The sequence below is a fragment of the Nannobrachium achirus genome (genome assembly GCF_963921795.1).
Source record: "Nannobrachium achirus genome assembly, chromosome: 14".
NCBI classification, from domain to species: Eukaryota; Metazoa; Chordata; class Actinopteri; order Myctophiformes; family Myctophidae; genus Nannobrachium; species Nannobrachium achirus.
Genome location: NC_137821.1, coordinates 40,125,946 through 40,141,658, shown reverse-complemented (window position 1 = coordinate 40,141,658; position 15,713 = coordinate 40,125,946). Strand labels below are relative to the sequence as shown.

The 15,713-nt window shown below is 42.0% G+C and overlaps 1 protein-coding gene across 1 annotated transcript; it reads right to left on the bottom strand.

Moving 5' to 3' along the window:
• Positions 1-2,461: 2,461 nt before the first annotated feature.
• Positions 2,462-14,465, bottom strand: LOC308298521 (fatty-acid amide hydrolase 2-A-like; the record flags this gene model as incomplete). Its single annotated transcript, XM_080742145.1, has 11 exons — positions 2,462-2,637; positions 3,433-3,621; positions 4,074-4,185; positions 6,859-6,978; positions 7,964-8,081; positions 8,437-8,572; positions 8,901-9,020; positions 9,887-10,096; positions 10,435-10,571; positions 13,422-13,504; positions 14,274-14,465. The coding sequence occupies 11 exons, from the start codon at positions 14,463-14,465 to the stop codon at positions 2,462-2,464; spliced, it is 1,593 nt and encodes a 530-aa protein (XP_080598271.1).
• Positions 14,466-15,713: the final 1,248 nt, after the last annotated feature.

The following is a 15,713-nucleotide window of genomic DNA, read 5'->3' as shown; positions in this document are numbered from 1 at the left end:
TGCATGGTGTTGTGAGCTTGCAGCGCTACTATTTATTTAGATGCGCAACACCATCATTCCAGCATTGGAATTGGCCAATTTAGAGAGTTGCAGCACTTGCTTTGTTAAATGATTGAGTAACTTACTTCATGGTAAAATGTAATCGAAGATTCACCATTAACTATGCTGCAAAAGGGCACTTAAGGACTAAGTAACAATTTAATGTAGCCTTAAGGCTTAAAGTTAAAGGAGTAGTTCACCCCCCAAATAACATTTCTATTGATTACTCATGGAGACTTGAGTTCAATAATAATCTTTTGGTACATGTCGCATTCCTAAGACAAAAATGTGATTATAGTAAATTTACTCCCATCAATGGGGGTACATTTTATATAACAAAACGATTGTCTTAGGAATGCAACAAAAAACTAAAAGTGAATTATAAATAAATAAAATAAGTACAACAAAAAATATACTTGGGTTTAAGTGGTCATGCCCATTCATGCACTACTAAATGCATTTAATTTCTGTACATTCTTTTTATTGGTTGCATAAGTCAGTGTTCTCTCATTTCTGCTTTTCTGTCTGATATACTGGAATTGGATGAAAATACTTCCTGACTTGAAACCTCCCCTTCCCACTCTCTGTTTTAGTGCTCCTCTGTCTCAAAATCAGGCATGAAATGAGGTCCCTTCTTCTGAATGACATATAGAATCTACGTCACAAGGATATACATTAAATAGATAAAACCTTCCAACTGCATCCAAATGACATGGACAGGAATCCATGGTGATGGCACACAGACAGAAAGCTAGGTTAACAGATACAAATAAATGCGGCAATGCTGCCACCGTGTGGCCACCATTCAGCAATTCATTTGCTCAGTGGTTTAGTATAACTAGTCCTTACCCGTTCAAAGATATGAGCTCCGAAATGATGTGCAGTGTGTGGGTTATGGGGTGTGCACTGTGCACACAGTATATGAGGGATGGAAAGTAACTTTCTGGTGCTTGCATGATAATATGTAGGAGTATCAATGTAAGAAATACCCGTTTCGTTTAAAGGCTACAGAGATACTGTGTACCGATCTACATGACAACATCTGAAAGAGGGCCAGCCAACACCCCCCCCCCCGCCCACCCACACACACACACACACACACACACACACACACACACACACACACACACGCACACAGAGCTGGTTAAACATGTTGCCCCATGCTAGATGCAGAATAGATATGCCTCATGCTAGATGCAGAATAGATAGTAGTTACACTATAAAAATGCTAATATACAGCATATGATTTGTGAAAGTGACAAACGGGCTTCACAGTTATGTCAGGTGTGTTCATATGCTAATGGTGATGCGATTTCAGATCAATTGCTCCAGCCACTGAGGAGAAACGCTGTGACAGACAGACACTCAGACAGACAGACAGACACTCACTCAGACAGACATTCGCAAAATTATAGTATAGATTGTAGCCAGGCTATCTATCTATCCATCCATCCATCCATCCTAAATAATAGATCAAGTATGTTTGATATATATTTGCCTATTTTCACAGAAAATGCTCTTATATAAGACATGTCCAGAATAAAGACGCTAGGGTTTGTGTGGTCAATAAACAGATTGACGAATGGATGTACTCCATTCCACAGTACAAGCGGACCATAAATGCTAATTTAAACTTTGTCGTACGACATGTTGCATGTTGCACAAATGAACCCTATAGAGTCCTTATTCTGGGCATGTCATAATAGATGAACATTTCACAAAAATAGCAGATCTACAAGTTCACACTTGATTTGGTGTAGAAGGGGAACAAGTATAGACCCTTGGGGGACCCTGGTCAACTAAATATATATAGGGTAGATATACAGTATCTGCTGCTTGGTTATTGCGTGTTGCAAAGTTCATTTGCTTGACAATAGTGTAATAAAGACGTAAAAGTTATGCAGTACAAAATGTGTTGCTGGAACGATACTCACTGGGAGGCTTGAGTTGCAAAATTGTGCCACATAGTGTGGATCATGGAGTTATCTAGCTCCAATCAGAACTTAAGGTTTACAGAAACAAGCTGTTGTAATAATGTATTGGTATTTAGAAATATATTTTATATACAGAAACAAGCTGTTGTAATAATGTATTGGTATTTAGAAATATATTTTATATACCGGTACCTTGAAATCATTAGCATGATAGGTTGTGAAAGTGATATGAATTAAATAGCCCTCCCTCCCCCCCATCATACAGTAGTTAGCCACAAATAAGTGCTGATTTGACCTTTTTAGTGTGTGTTTATTGCCACCTCAAGACCCTTTGATTATATTCTCCAAGTCAAACAACTTGGGTCTTGAGTACATACTGTATATGGGTGATTTGTATATACTGTATCAAGGTGGCATTGGTCCATCTCCTAATCCTCTGTTTGCATTGTGTGTGTTTACTGTATACATGTCTTGTACAGCACATTGTTTTAGTTGGCCCCTGGGTCCCTCCAGCCTCCAAAGGTCTTCTCCAGATACAGAGCCATGGCCAGGGGCAGGTGGTCCTGTAGCTTCCCAGCCACTACCTGCACCCCCATGGGAAGCCCCTCTTCACTCAGCCCCAACGGGCACTGGGTCACTGGCAGGCCCAGGATATTCATTATACCTATTGAGACGGAGATGAAAGCATTATACAAAAAAATACTGAGTTTACCTGCTCTTCACTCCACAGGTAAGTTGCCAGGGTAAGTTAAGATTTATACATTTTTGCCTGTGCCTTCAGAACAGAGTGGGTCATGGCATGCCCAGAGACATACAAACAGAGCTGGAGAGTCCATCCTCTGTAGTCCACACAAAGCCATGCAAAACTGATGAGACTGCCTGTGTATATGCTGTATGAGTACAGTACATCTGTTAGTGTTTGCAGATATGTCCACCAGACGGTGCTAAAAACAGTTCAATGGCACACCAGGGGACCTTGATTTCACATTCAGAGCCATTGAGAGTCCACATTTTGCAGATTCGATCTTCTTCATCCAACCCAACATAATGACCTATTTCAATATAAAGTGGCACAGTGAGCACATTGATATTTATTTTTTTGGTTTTCTGTGTAATAATCATATTTAATTTCTCGATAAGTACCGGTACGTAATTTTGGTCTGCCAAAGTATGTTTTGATCTTATCAAAAAGCATCTGCTTTAGCGTAACAATTTTAACTTGTTCTAAATTATCTTTAACATAATTTCCAGAGAACATATCACACATGTCCTCTATCCAAGGTCCTTGCTGTTGTTTGTCCCAATTAAATACTTTCTTTGTTGACTAATCTGTTCCACAACCTGGTGTCACTTATTTAGAACCAGGCAAATGTTTTGTGGCAGTACTGTCTTATCTTCTGGGTCTGTTTGTTAAATGAACACTCAGGATTGTTCAGTATAGCAGCATGACGTCACTGACCAGTGTAGGCAAAGTCGAAGGGTCTCAGCAGCGGGTGGTGGTGCTTGGGGGCCACGTTTGGGTGTGTGGGGTAGAGGAGGACTCCGTCAGTTCCCAGCAGTGCCTCCATCTCCGCCTGGAGCTGCTCCTTCTGCTGAAGGATGAAGGGTGGAGGCTTGCCTGCTTGAGTCATCTCCACCAGGGCCAGACCTGAAGGTGTATACACACACACACACACACACACACACACACACACACACACACACACACACACACACACACACACACACACACACACACACACACACACACACACACACACACACACACCATGTATTTTTGTATCACTATACTGTACTCATGTGAACATCAAAAGTCTAGTACAGCAAATTTATAAATGCCATTTTTAACCCTAAAGCCTGAGTACTTGCACGTGTCATACACTGATAATTAGCTTGTCTACAAGTTCACAAATGTGAGGACCAGAAATACGTACAAAATATAATTGTTCAAAGCGGCATTCAATCAATCTCAAAACCCCTCTGAACAATATCTATTTTGTTCATCAACATTGGATTGGAAAGTGTATAGAGTTTAATTCTCAAGATTAGATGTATGAATTTGAATATACTGTGCTGTATGCTGCATGCCATTATAAATACCTATGACAGCCAGAGTATGAACCGATTTTCCCATCATCCATTTCAGCAGCTCCCACAGGGGCCTTGCTGGTCGCCCTGGCTCTCCCATCCACTCTGCAAAGGGCCGCGGACACTTCAGCATGCACACACACACACACACACACACACACACACACACACACACACACACACACACACACACACACAGGTAACCACATGAACCCCAGCCTCCCTATTCTGGGCATGTCGTAATAGGGGAACATTCAGTGAAAACAGATGATCCACAAGCGTTTTGAGCTTGTAGATAAAAGACATGGACAAAAGGAGGGGGGCCAAGGACCCTAGTCAATGAAGTATGTAGGGTTTAAGTGGTTTAGCGATTGCAAACAGTTTGAAGTAGTGATGGGCAATCCCGTTCATTTCAGTGATCGGATCATTTCGTTCACGTTCATGGTAATGATCCGTTCAAAAGATTCGTTCAAATGATTCGTTCATAGTGCGATCGTCCCGTGAAAAACACAATCGCGGGAGCGTTTTTATTACGTCGCGAGTACAGCCCGCCCTCGCGTCCTGTCTGCTGGCCGGGGCTTTTAGGGGGAGGGGCGGGGGTGTGAACGAAAGTGTGAACGACCCATTTCAGGGATTTGAACGAATCGTTCACGAGTCATGCTAATGATTCGAATCTTATGAACGAATCACTCATGAACGACACATCACTAGTTTGAAGGTGGGCTATCAAGTAGTAGGTAGTAGCTAGTCTCGCGTGGCTAGACTGTTACTCCGCGATTTGCAAATGCTCCCGTCATACAGTCTGGAATAACGTAAGAAGAACGATGAGTAACCGGTTAAAGCGGAAGTGAAGCCTCCTCCTCACTTCCGTTTCAGTCTCACATCGCACACATTTATCCTAATATAAATAAAAATCATCTAAGCATATTTAGCTTGCTGCTTAGCAGAAATTACATTTAAAATATAATGGAAATGCCAGTTTCCATTACTCGCCGTTCAGGAGCTGTAGTTCCAGACTATATAGCATTCAGAGATTGTGGAGTAGTTGTCTGGCTACGCTAGACTAGGTAGTAGCTACGTGCAGAGGGTCTATCTCAGAGGTCCACTCAGTACAGAGAGCGCAGTAACCACATAGTGGTGGTAGTTGTATTCCATTGGCTATCCCAGTAGTGATGGCGCACAGTACCATTTATTTGAGGATTTTACCGAACAGACTCGAGTCAAAGAACACTGTTGTCACCTCCCACCTGGGTGTTAATAGGCCTCACACATTGTAGGGACATCGTAACCACTCACCCGGGTATTAATAGACCTCTCACACATTGTACGGACATTCTAGCCAGTCACCTGGGTGTTAATAGGCCTCTCACATTGTAGGGACATTGCAACGTGAAACAGAAGTCTGATTTACTGTACTGATTTACTTGTTTTAAGCTCCAGCTTTAAGGCAGTGATTCCCATCCACATTGCCAGCTCAGAGGCACGGCCTCCCTGCATGTCATAACCTTATATGCTCTGAATCAATGTCTAGCCCTCTAAGGCCCACTGTTGTAATATTACAACGTTTGTATTTTATCCAAAAAAAGGTTTAAATCATTTTATTTTAGCTCCCCCTACCACCTAAACATCACCGTTGGATTCTATTGTTTAGTATTACAATGCCATTGGCCACAATATTTGCATATAAATACCCCCTACAGGGGCTGACATTCACACCCGCCACACCCGCTGACATTCCAGAGTTTTGACGAACAACATCTCACTTTTTCATGGAAGCTATTCCTCACAAAAACATAAGTAAAATGCCTATACTATTTTTTTTGGTGATCATTAGAATGTCTAGAACATGTACATGTGTTATTATTGTGAAAAATATCCCCCATATGTAAATTAGAGCATGATTTATGATTTATGGCAATAAAGCCTTACAAAAACATTTTTTTGAAAAAAACATTACATTTTCCTCTTATTAGGACTCCTACAACACCATCTGATTTTTTTCAATTTTTTATTTCAAGTATTTCTATATTTGGGCCTTAGAGGGCTAGGCACTGCTTTAACCTCTTAAACCCAGTTGAACGGGTCCCCCAGGGTTCTGTACTCGGGACTCTCCTTTTGTCCCTCTAAACAAAGTCTCTTCCATGAAAATATCTACAAGCTCACAACACTGTCGTGACCTGCTAATTTTAGCTATTTGTGGAAAAAGCTTATCCCCTATATGCTGTAGAAATATAATATTTTTGACAAATTTTCTTTATTTTTTCTTCTTTTTGAGCGGTGCCCCTGTAAGGAGCTAACTGCTCCTATATCTGGCTTGGTCCGTTTGCCCAAAGTTTGTTGTACGCCCAGGGTCACATTTGCCAAGCTTCGCAGGGCACTTAATGAAATTAAGATATATATATTTTTATTTTATTTACTTTTGCCTATAATGACGTTCCCAAAATATTGATTGATTGTATTTATTAGAAGTTTGCATAGGGAAAGGTACGTTTCATGACAGTACAGTTCATAGGGACACCAGGTTGTAAATGGTTCAAATGTGGTAAGTTGAGCATGCATTGGAGTCGGTCTACAGTTTCTCTCTTCAACACCAGCCACGGGTCCATGGCAGAACCAGGAAGCTGGGAGAGCTGAGCACATTAACCACCACTTGGTTAGTTGTTTTACGCTCCTGCACGTGGTTTGGGAACCATTGTGTGCTGCTAGACTACAGGTTCTCTCCTAGTCTTTAACGAATGGCATGAGGCAGGCAGATTTGGTGCGTTTGAGGTCAGACCACTACTCCAGGTCCACCTACCTTGCCCTCCTGGTCCGGGAGGCCCATGTAGGTGACCCAGATCCGGAAGCCGTGTTTGAGCCCCGGGAGACGCACCTCCTGGACCTTCAAGCCAAGGTCAGCCTCCAGACGCTCCACCACCTGAGGAAACAAACTGTGAGTGTGTGTCTGTTTGCCAATGTGTATTTAAAGGTGATACACCATGAAATTTCACTTTTCCTATTTTAAAACCTTTTTTTGGGGTCCCACTAGCACCTTCTATCCTCACAAAGTCCCATTTCTGACCATTGTGTCTTTCTCTGGTTTTGGGAAGGCGGAGGTTAAAAGCATCCCAAGGGTTCTCAAAACAGGCTGTCCAGATTTGCCGTTTTTGAAGAAAAACATTTTTTTTTTTCAACATGTTTTTTTTTCCAAAAGTTTTTTTTTTTTTTTTTTTTTTTTTTTATGTGTGTGTGTGTGTGTGGGGGGGGGGGGGGGGGGGGCGCAGTTCAGGCCAAAGGTGGTACTGCAGCTGAAAATGCTCTGAGAGCCATTCAAAAATGAGAGAGGCTCTCTATTCAGGAGTGGTAATTTAGCCTCAAACCTTTTGAAAAACGTTTTTTTTGGGACATAAACAATATGACATAAATACTTTTTAAATGCATGGTGTATCACCTTTATAGTTGCCCTCTGGAACTTAGTTTAGTGAATGAAACATGTTATGAAACAATATGACATAAATACTTTTTAAATGCATGGTGTATCACCTTTATAGTTGCCCTCTGGAACTTAGTTTAGTGAATGAAACATGTTATGGGGACATGTCCACATAAAGTGTTTTTGAGCTGCCAGCACCTTTCTGCCATTTCTATGCTAAAGATGTACTGGAGTGCTCCTCTTGCTAGCTAGCGCTTATTCATTTGTTCAGTGTTTATTTTTTGCTGAGCCCTTCAAGCAGAGAATAGTTCATGAGGAGAGGAGCGCCGCTCATCATTGTCACTTGCCTGTATGCAGAGGGTTGGAGAGACACATCACACGCATGCTGCTGACAGCTTGTAGATCTGACATTTTCGCGAAGAGATTTGGGATACAGGGGAAAAAGGAGTGGGCCAAAGAATGAAGCCCAATTATCTCCTGATGAACCCACCTTTCTCTGGATCTGAATGAGCTGCTTGTTCACAGGAGACACAAACACTGAGCCTCCATCATGCGGGATGGTGAAGACCCGCAGCTTCTTTAGGTCCACATGTGTGGATAAAGATAGCCTAAACACACACACAGGCACACACTCTTTCTACAGGATGTCTTTATGATCAATTTGCATCAAATTAATTATGATAAATTGTGATTTCGTGAGAAGAAAAAGGGCATTTTAAAGCATTTATGGATACAAAGGGCGCCTTCACTGCCACATAAGACATGTTAACCTATTACTGCAGATTGTTTTCATAGGCCTGCAAATGTGTTAGCCTTTAACATCATTTGTAAATGATGTACAAACTAGACATAATTATGCAGAAGAACAGTGCAAAATGCAGTTACATTTCTACTGTACTGCACAAACAAAGTGGCTGTCCCTACAGATATAGACAGAGGGTGTAAAATCAGGTCATGTCTTACCTTTGAGCATTGGGCCCAGCCATGATCTTCAGCATGGGCACCAGGTCCTCTGCATAGCGACACATGGGGCCAGTACTGTTGTATTCCCCCTGTCTCCCAGTGAATGGAGGGTACAGGGTGTCATTGGACACCACACCTGCAGAAAGACACATCTTAGGAAGAGCATCCTAGAACACGTCATTTCCACTGAGGGAAACTTGATTTGGTTATGACTGCATTAACACATGCATGCATCCATATAATTGCATTCACTATGGTGTACAGTACATGCAAGCTGCATGCTCTGGGAATACTGTGTATGTCTAGACTTTCAGAGCGATAATATAGAACCTCATTTAGACAAGGCATATGCCGGCACCATAACACCTTCATACGACAATGCATACATTAAGCAATTGAAGGTTGCAGAGAAGATTATGTCCCTTACTAAAGGTAGGTGTGCGTGTATGTGTAAAACCACTCACCTGGAGTGGTTTTATGGCCAAATACCCCATTAAAGAAACAGGGCAACCGGATACTGCCACCAATGTCTGCACCGATCCCGATGACTGCACCTGCTGCTGCCAGCAGACTCCCCTCTCCACCTGGACCAAGGAAAGAAAACAAAGCATCACGGTAGCTCCTCTCACTCATCTTCTCTCTGTCTCTCTCTCTCTTGCTTTCCCTGTACAGCCATGTCTATCTTTGATAACCATGTCTAGTTGTAGGCTGCCGAGAATTAAAATCGACTAATCTCCCTAATTGCCAGAATTTTTCCTTTTAATGTGCACAATGTGCATGGGTCATGCACAGATAATGTACGGATGATGCACCACAAGTGTGCACATGATTCACAGCTTTCAAACAAAAGAATAGCTTGGAAATCCGTTCAGGCATTCAAAAGATAGAGGCTATAGTGTTTTCTTCAAATGTAAACAAACATGTTTGAAAGATAGAGATGTTCTGGGAGTCAAACATGCATTTCTCGATCGCGATCATGCCGAAACCGGAAGTAGGGAGAGTAGGGAGAGCAAATTAACTGACAACTCGGGAAACTCGTGTTTGGCACCAAGAGAGTTAAAGAGAAATTATTATTTGGTGAAAATTTCACAGCGCTTTGCTCTCTTGTGTATTTGGTGTAAAAAAGATCACATTGTGCATGGCATTTCGCTGTCCATCAGCGGTGGTGCTGAACCATTCACCAATCGATGCATGTAGAGTGTTTCCTGTCCTTGGTTTGCCATGACTAGGCTATCAACACATTCTCACTCCCAAGACTGCAAATGGGTGACTTCTTAGGACGGATGTTGTGGCTACTGATGCACTATGGACCTACACAAAGCCTATGTTTGAGTTTGACTGTGGTTTGAGTTTGACTCTAGAGGTTGTTATATGTACAGAACATTAACTACAGTCTCTAAACAAGTACCTAGTTAAAAAACAAACTACCTAAGTAGTTGCACTTGCTAACCTGAGCTGCCTCCTGGTATCCTCTCCAGGTCGTATGGGTTGTTGGTGATGCCGTACAGGTAGTTGTTGGACTCGGACCACATGCACAGTTCGCTGGTGTTGGTGACGCCCAGCGGGATGGCCCCGGCTCTCTTCAACAGGGCGACCGGTGGAGCGTCTTCTGCAGCCAGAACTCCACGCCTGGAAACTAGCCCTGTCGTATGAGGCATGCCTGGTAGAAAGAGAGAAAACAAAGCAAAACTATTGAACACAGGTGAGTCTCACTAAGCTGGAACCGAGAGATCTTTTGTACGATATTGTTTTTGTGATTTGGTGTATATTGTTTCCAGTTCACCACACATAATCACTTTTGAACATCGGCCACAAAAATATCGGAGTGATACCGAATGAATGAGCTTTTTTAAAGACCAAATGGACCCATCCCAATGTATATCGGTGCATGCCTCATTTTTGGGTTATCACACTACAGTGAAGCCATTAAAGATAGTCTTTTATGTATTAATGGGAATTGAATACATTGCACTATAGGTTAGCAGTTAGCTTAGGTACCCTGCAGGGCGAAGGCCTCTTTGACAGAGAGAGGGACACCCAGAAGAGGCAGTCTGTCCTCCAGGACCTTCTCCCCACCCGTCTCCTCTGCAATCAGCTTGTCTGCCTCACCTGCCTCTTGGAGGGCAGCACCAAACCTACACAGAAGGAGAAGTGGAGGAGACAGACAGAGAGAGGTTATCAGTACTTATTTCCATAATGTTCCAGGAATAGTCTCATGTGGCCAGACAGACTATGGAAGATGGTTACTTATGACCTCTCAGGAAACCACCTCACTTTGTCTCCTTTTCGAGCACGGGTGAAAAGTGCAAACATACTTAGATATTGTGCACTTAGAGCTATCGACAGTCTGTGTATGGATGGGGTGAAGGAGTCAATTATAGACATGAGGAATTCGATCTCTAGGAATGTTAAAAGCCTTTTAGAATGATCACCTGCAGGGGCTACCTAGTTCCCAGGGACTGTGGGTGGCAGGGTGGTGGGGGGCTGGGGGTTACTAAGTGGGATAGCTGTTTGTTGTGTGTTTGTCTCTTGCTTGTCTCTTGCCTTTTTTTCTTTTTTCTTCTTCCATTTTGTCTTTGCCAGGCAGAGAGGCCGGGAGTTAAAGACTAAAGTATGTCTCTCTGTGTGATAAATAGAAATACATTTTGTATTTTTTATCATTTGTATGGTTGGAGTGTTATTGGATTGTCTCGTCATTAACGACAGAGTTCATATAGTTAATTATCTGAACTCATACCCTGCCAAAAAAGACGTTTTCTATAATAAAAACGTCTTTTTAACTATGGCCTTCCCTGCCAGACGTCTTCTGGACGTCTTTTTTTTTTAAATAATAAAAAAATAAAAATAAAAAGAAATTGAAAAAAATGTTTAAAAATAAATAAATTTGGACCTCCAACAGTGTACTAGGCATGATCACGATCGCGAAATTGCATGTTTAACCCCCATACCAACCCCATCTTTCAAACATGGCAGCCATGTTTGTTTACATTTGAAGAAAACATAAGGGCTGCCTTCTCCTGAATGCCTGAACGGATTTCCAAGCGGATTTTTTTGTTTGAAAGCTGTGAAAAGCATGCACATGCATAGTGCATGATCTGTGCACGAATGTGTGCACCAGCGTGCACACTATTTTTTTAACCCTTTGTTGGCGAAAAGGCAATATAAGAGGTCCCACTTTAAATATGGCACCGACTGAGTTAATTGAATTTTCCATAGCAGTACGCTTAACTGTGTCAGTATGACCATAAACAGTGTTTTTCAAACGTGCTAAAAGATGAGATCATATCATTGCAACCCTGTGCTGTCCAGGTGCCTGGTACGAAAAGATAAGGTCAGGTCAGGTAATTCTCTCCCTCTCCCTCTCCCTCTCTCCCCCTCCCTCCCTCCATCTTGAGGGGAGTGAATTACTGTAATCCCTGTATGTAAACCGTTGCTTTACTCGTATGTCTCAGAATGCATTCTCTGAATAAACAATTCATCAGCCGTTATTCCCTTCAAAGAATGATATGCCATGAGGCCACAGTGTCCTTGACCCACACTCCCACAGCTGAGTTTCACCTCTGGGTTGATATGGATTTTAGACATACTGTAGACACCTCTGACATTTGTTGAGATTATTTTTGGAGAACATCAGATGAAATGCTGCGAACATAACCACTGGAGGGTTCTATTTCGGGCATGGTACAGTATGAGCCCCTGGAAAACCAGATTAGTTATGATGATTGCCTGACACAACTCTAGCACAGGTTAACCAGGAGACGTAACTGAACGCATCCTGGTGCCGCAAAGGTGTGACATTCATCTATCTACAGCAGGGGTCTTCAACGGGGGGTCCGGGACCCCTAGGGGGTCCTCCAAGTTGTTGTGTCTTTTTTCCTCATTTTTTATATTAGCCACTTGAACCCTAGCGTCCATATTCTGAGAACTTTAGCTAAAAATAGCAGATCTACAAGCTCACAACGCCTCGCGCTGTGAGGCGTTGTGAGCTTATAGATCTGCTATTTTCGGCAAAGGGGTTTGGTGTAGAGGGTAAAAAGAGCAGACTAAGTACAGAGTGAAAGGTCAGGTTTATTAGGTATTGACAGTTCAAGTCAAAAAACACAAATTGACATGATTCCAAAATACACTGATGATTGTGCTGTCAAACGATGAAACTATATGGAATCTATGAAAAGGTTGTGGGGGTCCCTGCTTCATCTCTCTCTCAAATAAGGGGTCTCCGGCCTGAAAACGTTGAAGACCCCTGATCTACGGTATATATGGTCCAAGTAATCCAAAACATACACCACAACTCCTATCTTCAAATTAGTCCAAGGCTTAGCTGATATGAATACATTATTTAAGTTCAATTCATTCATTATTTCCATGAGCTGTTCACATGTCTGCCTTGTTCCCTCGAGGTCAGAAAATGGGTTCATAATAACTGAAAAGGACATGATGTACTAGACTCTCTGAGATTAAATACTTTTTGTTGTAGCAACAAGAACTAATATGGAACTCCAGGAACTGTGGAAAAAGAACACAAACTACCTTCAGGGTTGTGCAAATTTGGAGATTGCATGTACTGGGGCAGGAATTCCATGAAGGCCATAGCCACTGTGAGCCAATTTTGTGGAATAAACCCCCATTTTTATTTAATTATTTGATACTGTGTATTAAAAAGGAAATCATCCTCAACCACAATGTTGCCTTGCTGTCCTTATGCCCTAAAAGAACAACACCACAAACATAAATGATATTACACATTTACATGAAATGGCAAAAATCATGAACACAGGATCTGATCTACCCCAAATTTAAACCCACATTGAGGAGCCTCTACAAAACATCAAACGCCATTTCAATTAGAACCAGTGGTACCTACCCTACCCAGTGGCCCACCCGGGACACTTTAGTGGAACATCTTTGCCTATAATGACAGAATTTATGACTCCCAAAATAGGGACCCCATGCAGGTTGAAAGTGGCTACCTTCATAACACTTGCCTGTCTTTTACCATGGCGTTGATTAATGGGTTGACTTCCTGAATCCTGTCAATATAAGCCTGCACCACATCCACACTGGACACCTGGACAAAGACATTTAGAGTGAGTGAGTGAGTGAGTGAGTGAGTGAATTAATAAATACATTTTTAATTCTGTGTCTTGTCATAATATAAGACGGTAAGACCCATCCCTTAAAGGAGTAGTTCACCCCCAAAATGACTTTTTTCCCTATTGATTACTTATGCCATGGAGACTTGAGTTCAATAATATTCCTAAAATGTTATTATAGTAAATTTACCCCCATTGAATTCGGATGGGGACCCCATCACCATCCGAAATCAATGGGGATAGTGGGATACACAGGAATGCAACAAAAAAAACTATCCATGGCATGAGTAATCAATAGAAAAAATTTCATTTTGGGGGTGAACTACTCCTTTAAGGCTTACAGGATTATAAAACACCAATAAACAATAGGCCTATCACATTCACTTCTTGGAAAACAGAAAAGTAAGTGTGTGTGTGTGTGCGTGTGCGTGTGTGTGTGTGTGTGTGTGTGTGTGTGTGTGTGTGTGTGTGTGTGTGTGTGCGCGCGCGTGCGCGTGCGTGCGTCAGTCACGTGCAGTGAGCCATTAAACGAAAACAAGTTGCAGGCTGCCTGAAACCTCAACAAAACTGACTAACAAGAGACACCTAAAAGGGGTCTAAAAACTCTTCTGATAGGCCTAATAATGTCAACTTTCATGCACAACCTACAATGTAGCAAGTGCTTTAGGTTACATTAAAAAAAATCAGGAAACACTGGAAGCAAATCAGAAAAAAAGAAATCATGTAGGCCTACATAATACGTACCTCTCTGTGTCGAATCTTGTGTGCGAGCTGCGTGGCAGACAGTGTGAGCAGTGGGTTTGTAACAGGTGGGAGCTTTCTGGACCCCGAGCCTGAGCGCCTCCGGGGGGACAGGAGCCAAAACAGTCCGTAGAAAAAGCCCATGAGGGCCCGCAGGAGCCACGCACGGACCCCCTCTAGACGAGTCAGTGCCATGATGATGTCTAGACAGTGAATAGGACGGAGGCAAGTGGAGTTTATGGGGTGTGATAATCATGCCTGGTGATTCTACTTCGTCATACTACGGTGTCGAGCGCCTATCCGACCTACAAGCTCACAACTCGTTGCCGGTGCTGCTTAGTGTTGTGAGCTTATAGCTCTACTACTGGCCCATTTATTTAAAACGCGCAAGGCCTATTCATGGTAAAGTTTAATTGAAGATTCACCATTAACTATGCTGCAAAAAGGCACTTAATGACTTGGTAACAATTAAAAGGCTTAAAGTTAATGGTAAATGCATTCCACCGCGGACCTGCAGATGTTGACAATTAGGCTACCACCTCTAATTTACCGTAGTCTACATTTAGAACCAAGTTTAATAATTAAAAAATAAAAATAGCCTATATTAGGCATATAATATTAAATATAGCTTTAATATTGCCAACTCTTATTTACGACTTTAGACTACTGAGCAAATGAGATGCTGAATGGTGGCCACACGGTGGCAGCATTGCTGCATTTAAGCCTCATTATTATGGAGCGTCATTAGTCAACCAGATCACGTACTGTAGGAGTGAGTGAGAGAAAAAATGCCTCTGCAATGCAGGTCAGTGGGTTAGCAGCTATTCCATACGTTTGTATGTGTTTCTGTCTTTGTGCCATGACCATGGATTCCTGCTATCATACAGGCACAATACTTCAGACTCAGTGCTACTATGGTGAATAGATAAGACTGACCAAATGTGTTGAATTGGGCCTAATTTAGGTTTAGGCCCATTTAATCACTTTGTTATTATAGCATACTAGTATTTCAACAGTGTAGCTTGCTTTAGCCGGTAGACAATTGGATGCAATTATCATTGAACAATTTCAAGATGATTATATATAGCATAGTCATCCTCATCCCATACTCTCATCACAGTCCTCTGGGTGGAATATAATTACCTGAGGCTGACCAAACTCAATGTCATTTGGATGCAGTTGGCATGTCGTTGTTCATAGCTTATTGATATACTGTAACTGTAACATATAAAAGTAAGTGCTGGATTTTATTACATCAATGTGAATAATTGCATCATTAGTCTAGCCATTAGTGGATTTGCCAATGGGACTGACACAGAATAGGCATTCATTCTATTTTTAGAAACAGAAATGTCCATGACTGCATTGGAAAGGAATGGAATGAATAAAGGAAATTTGGAATGGGTAGCCTAATTGTGGTCCAGTAGGCTGTTCATTGATCTA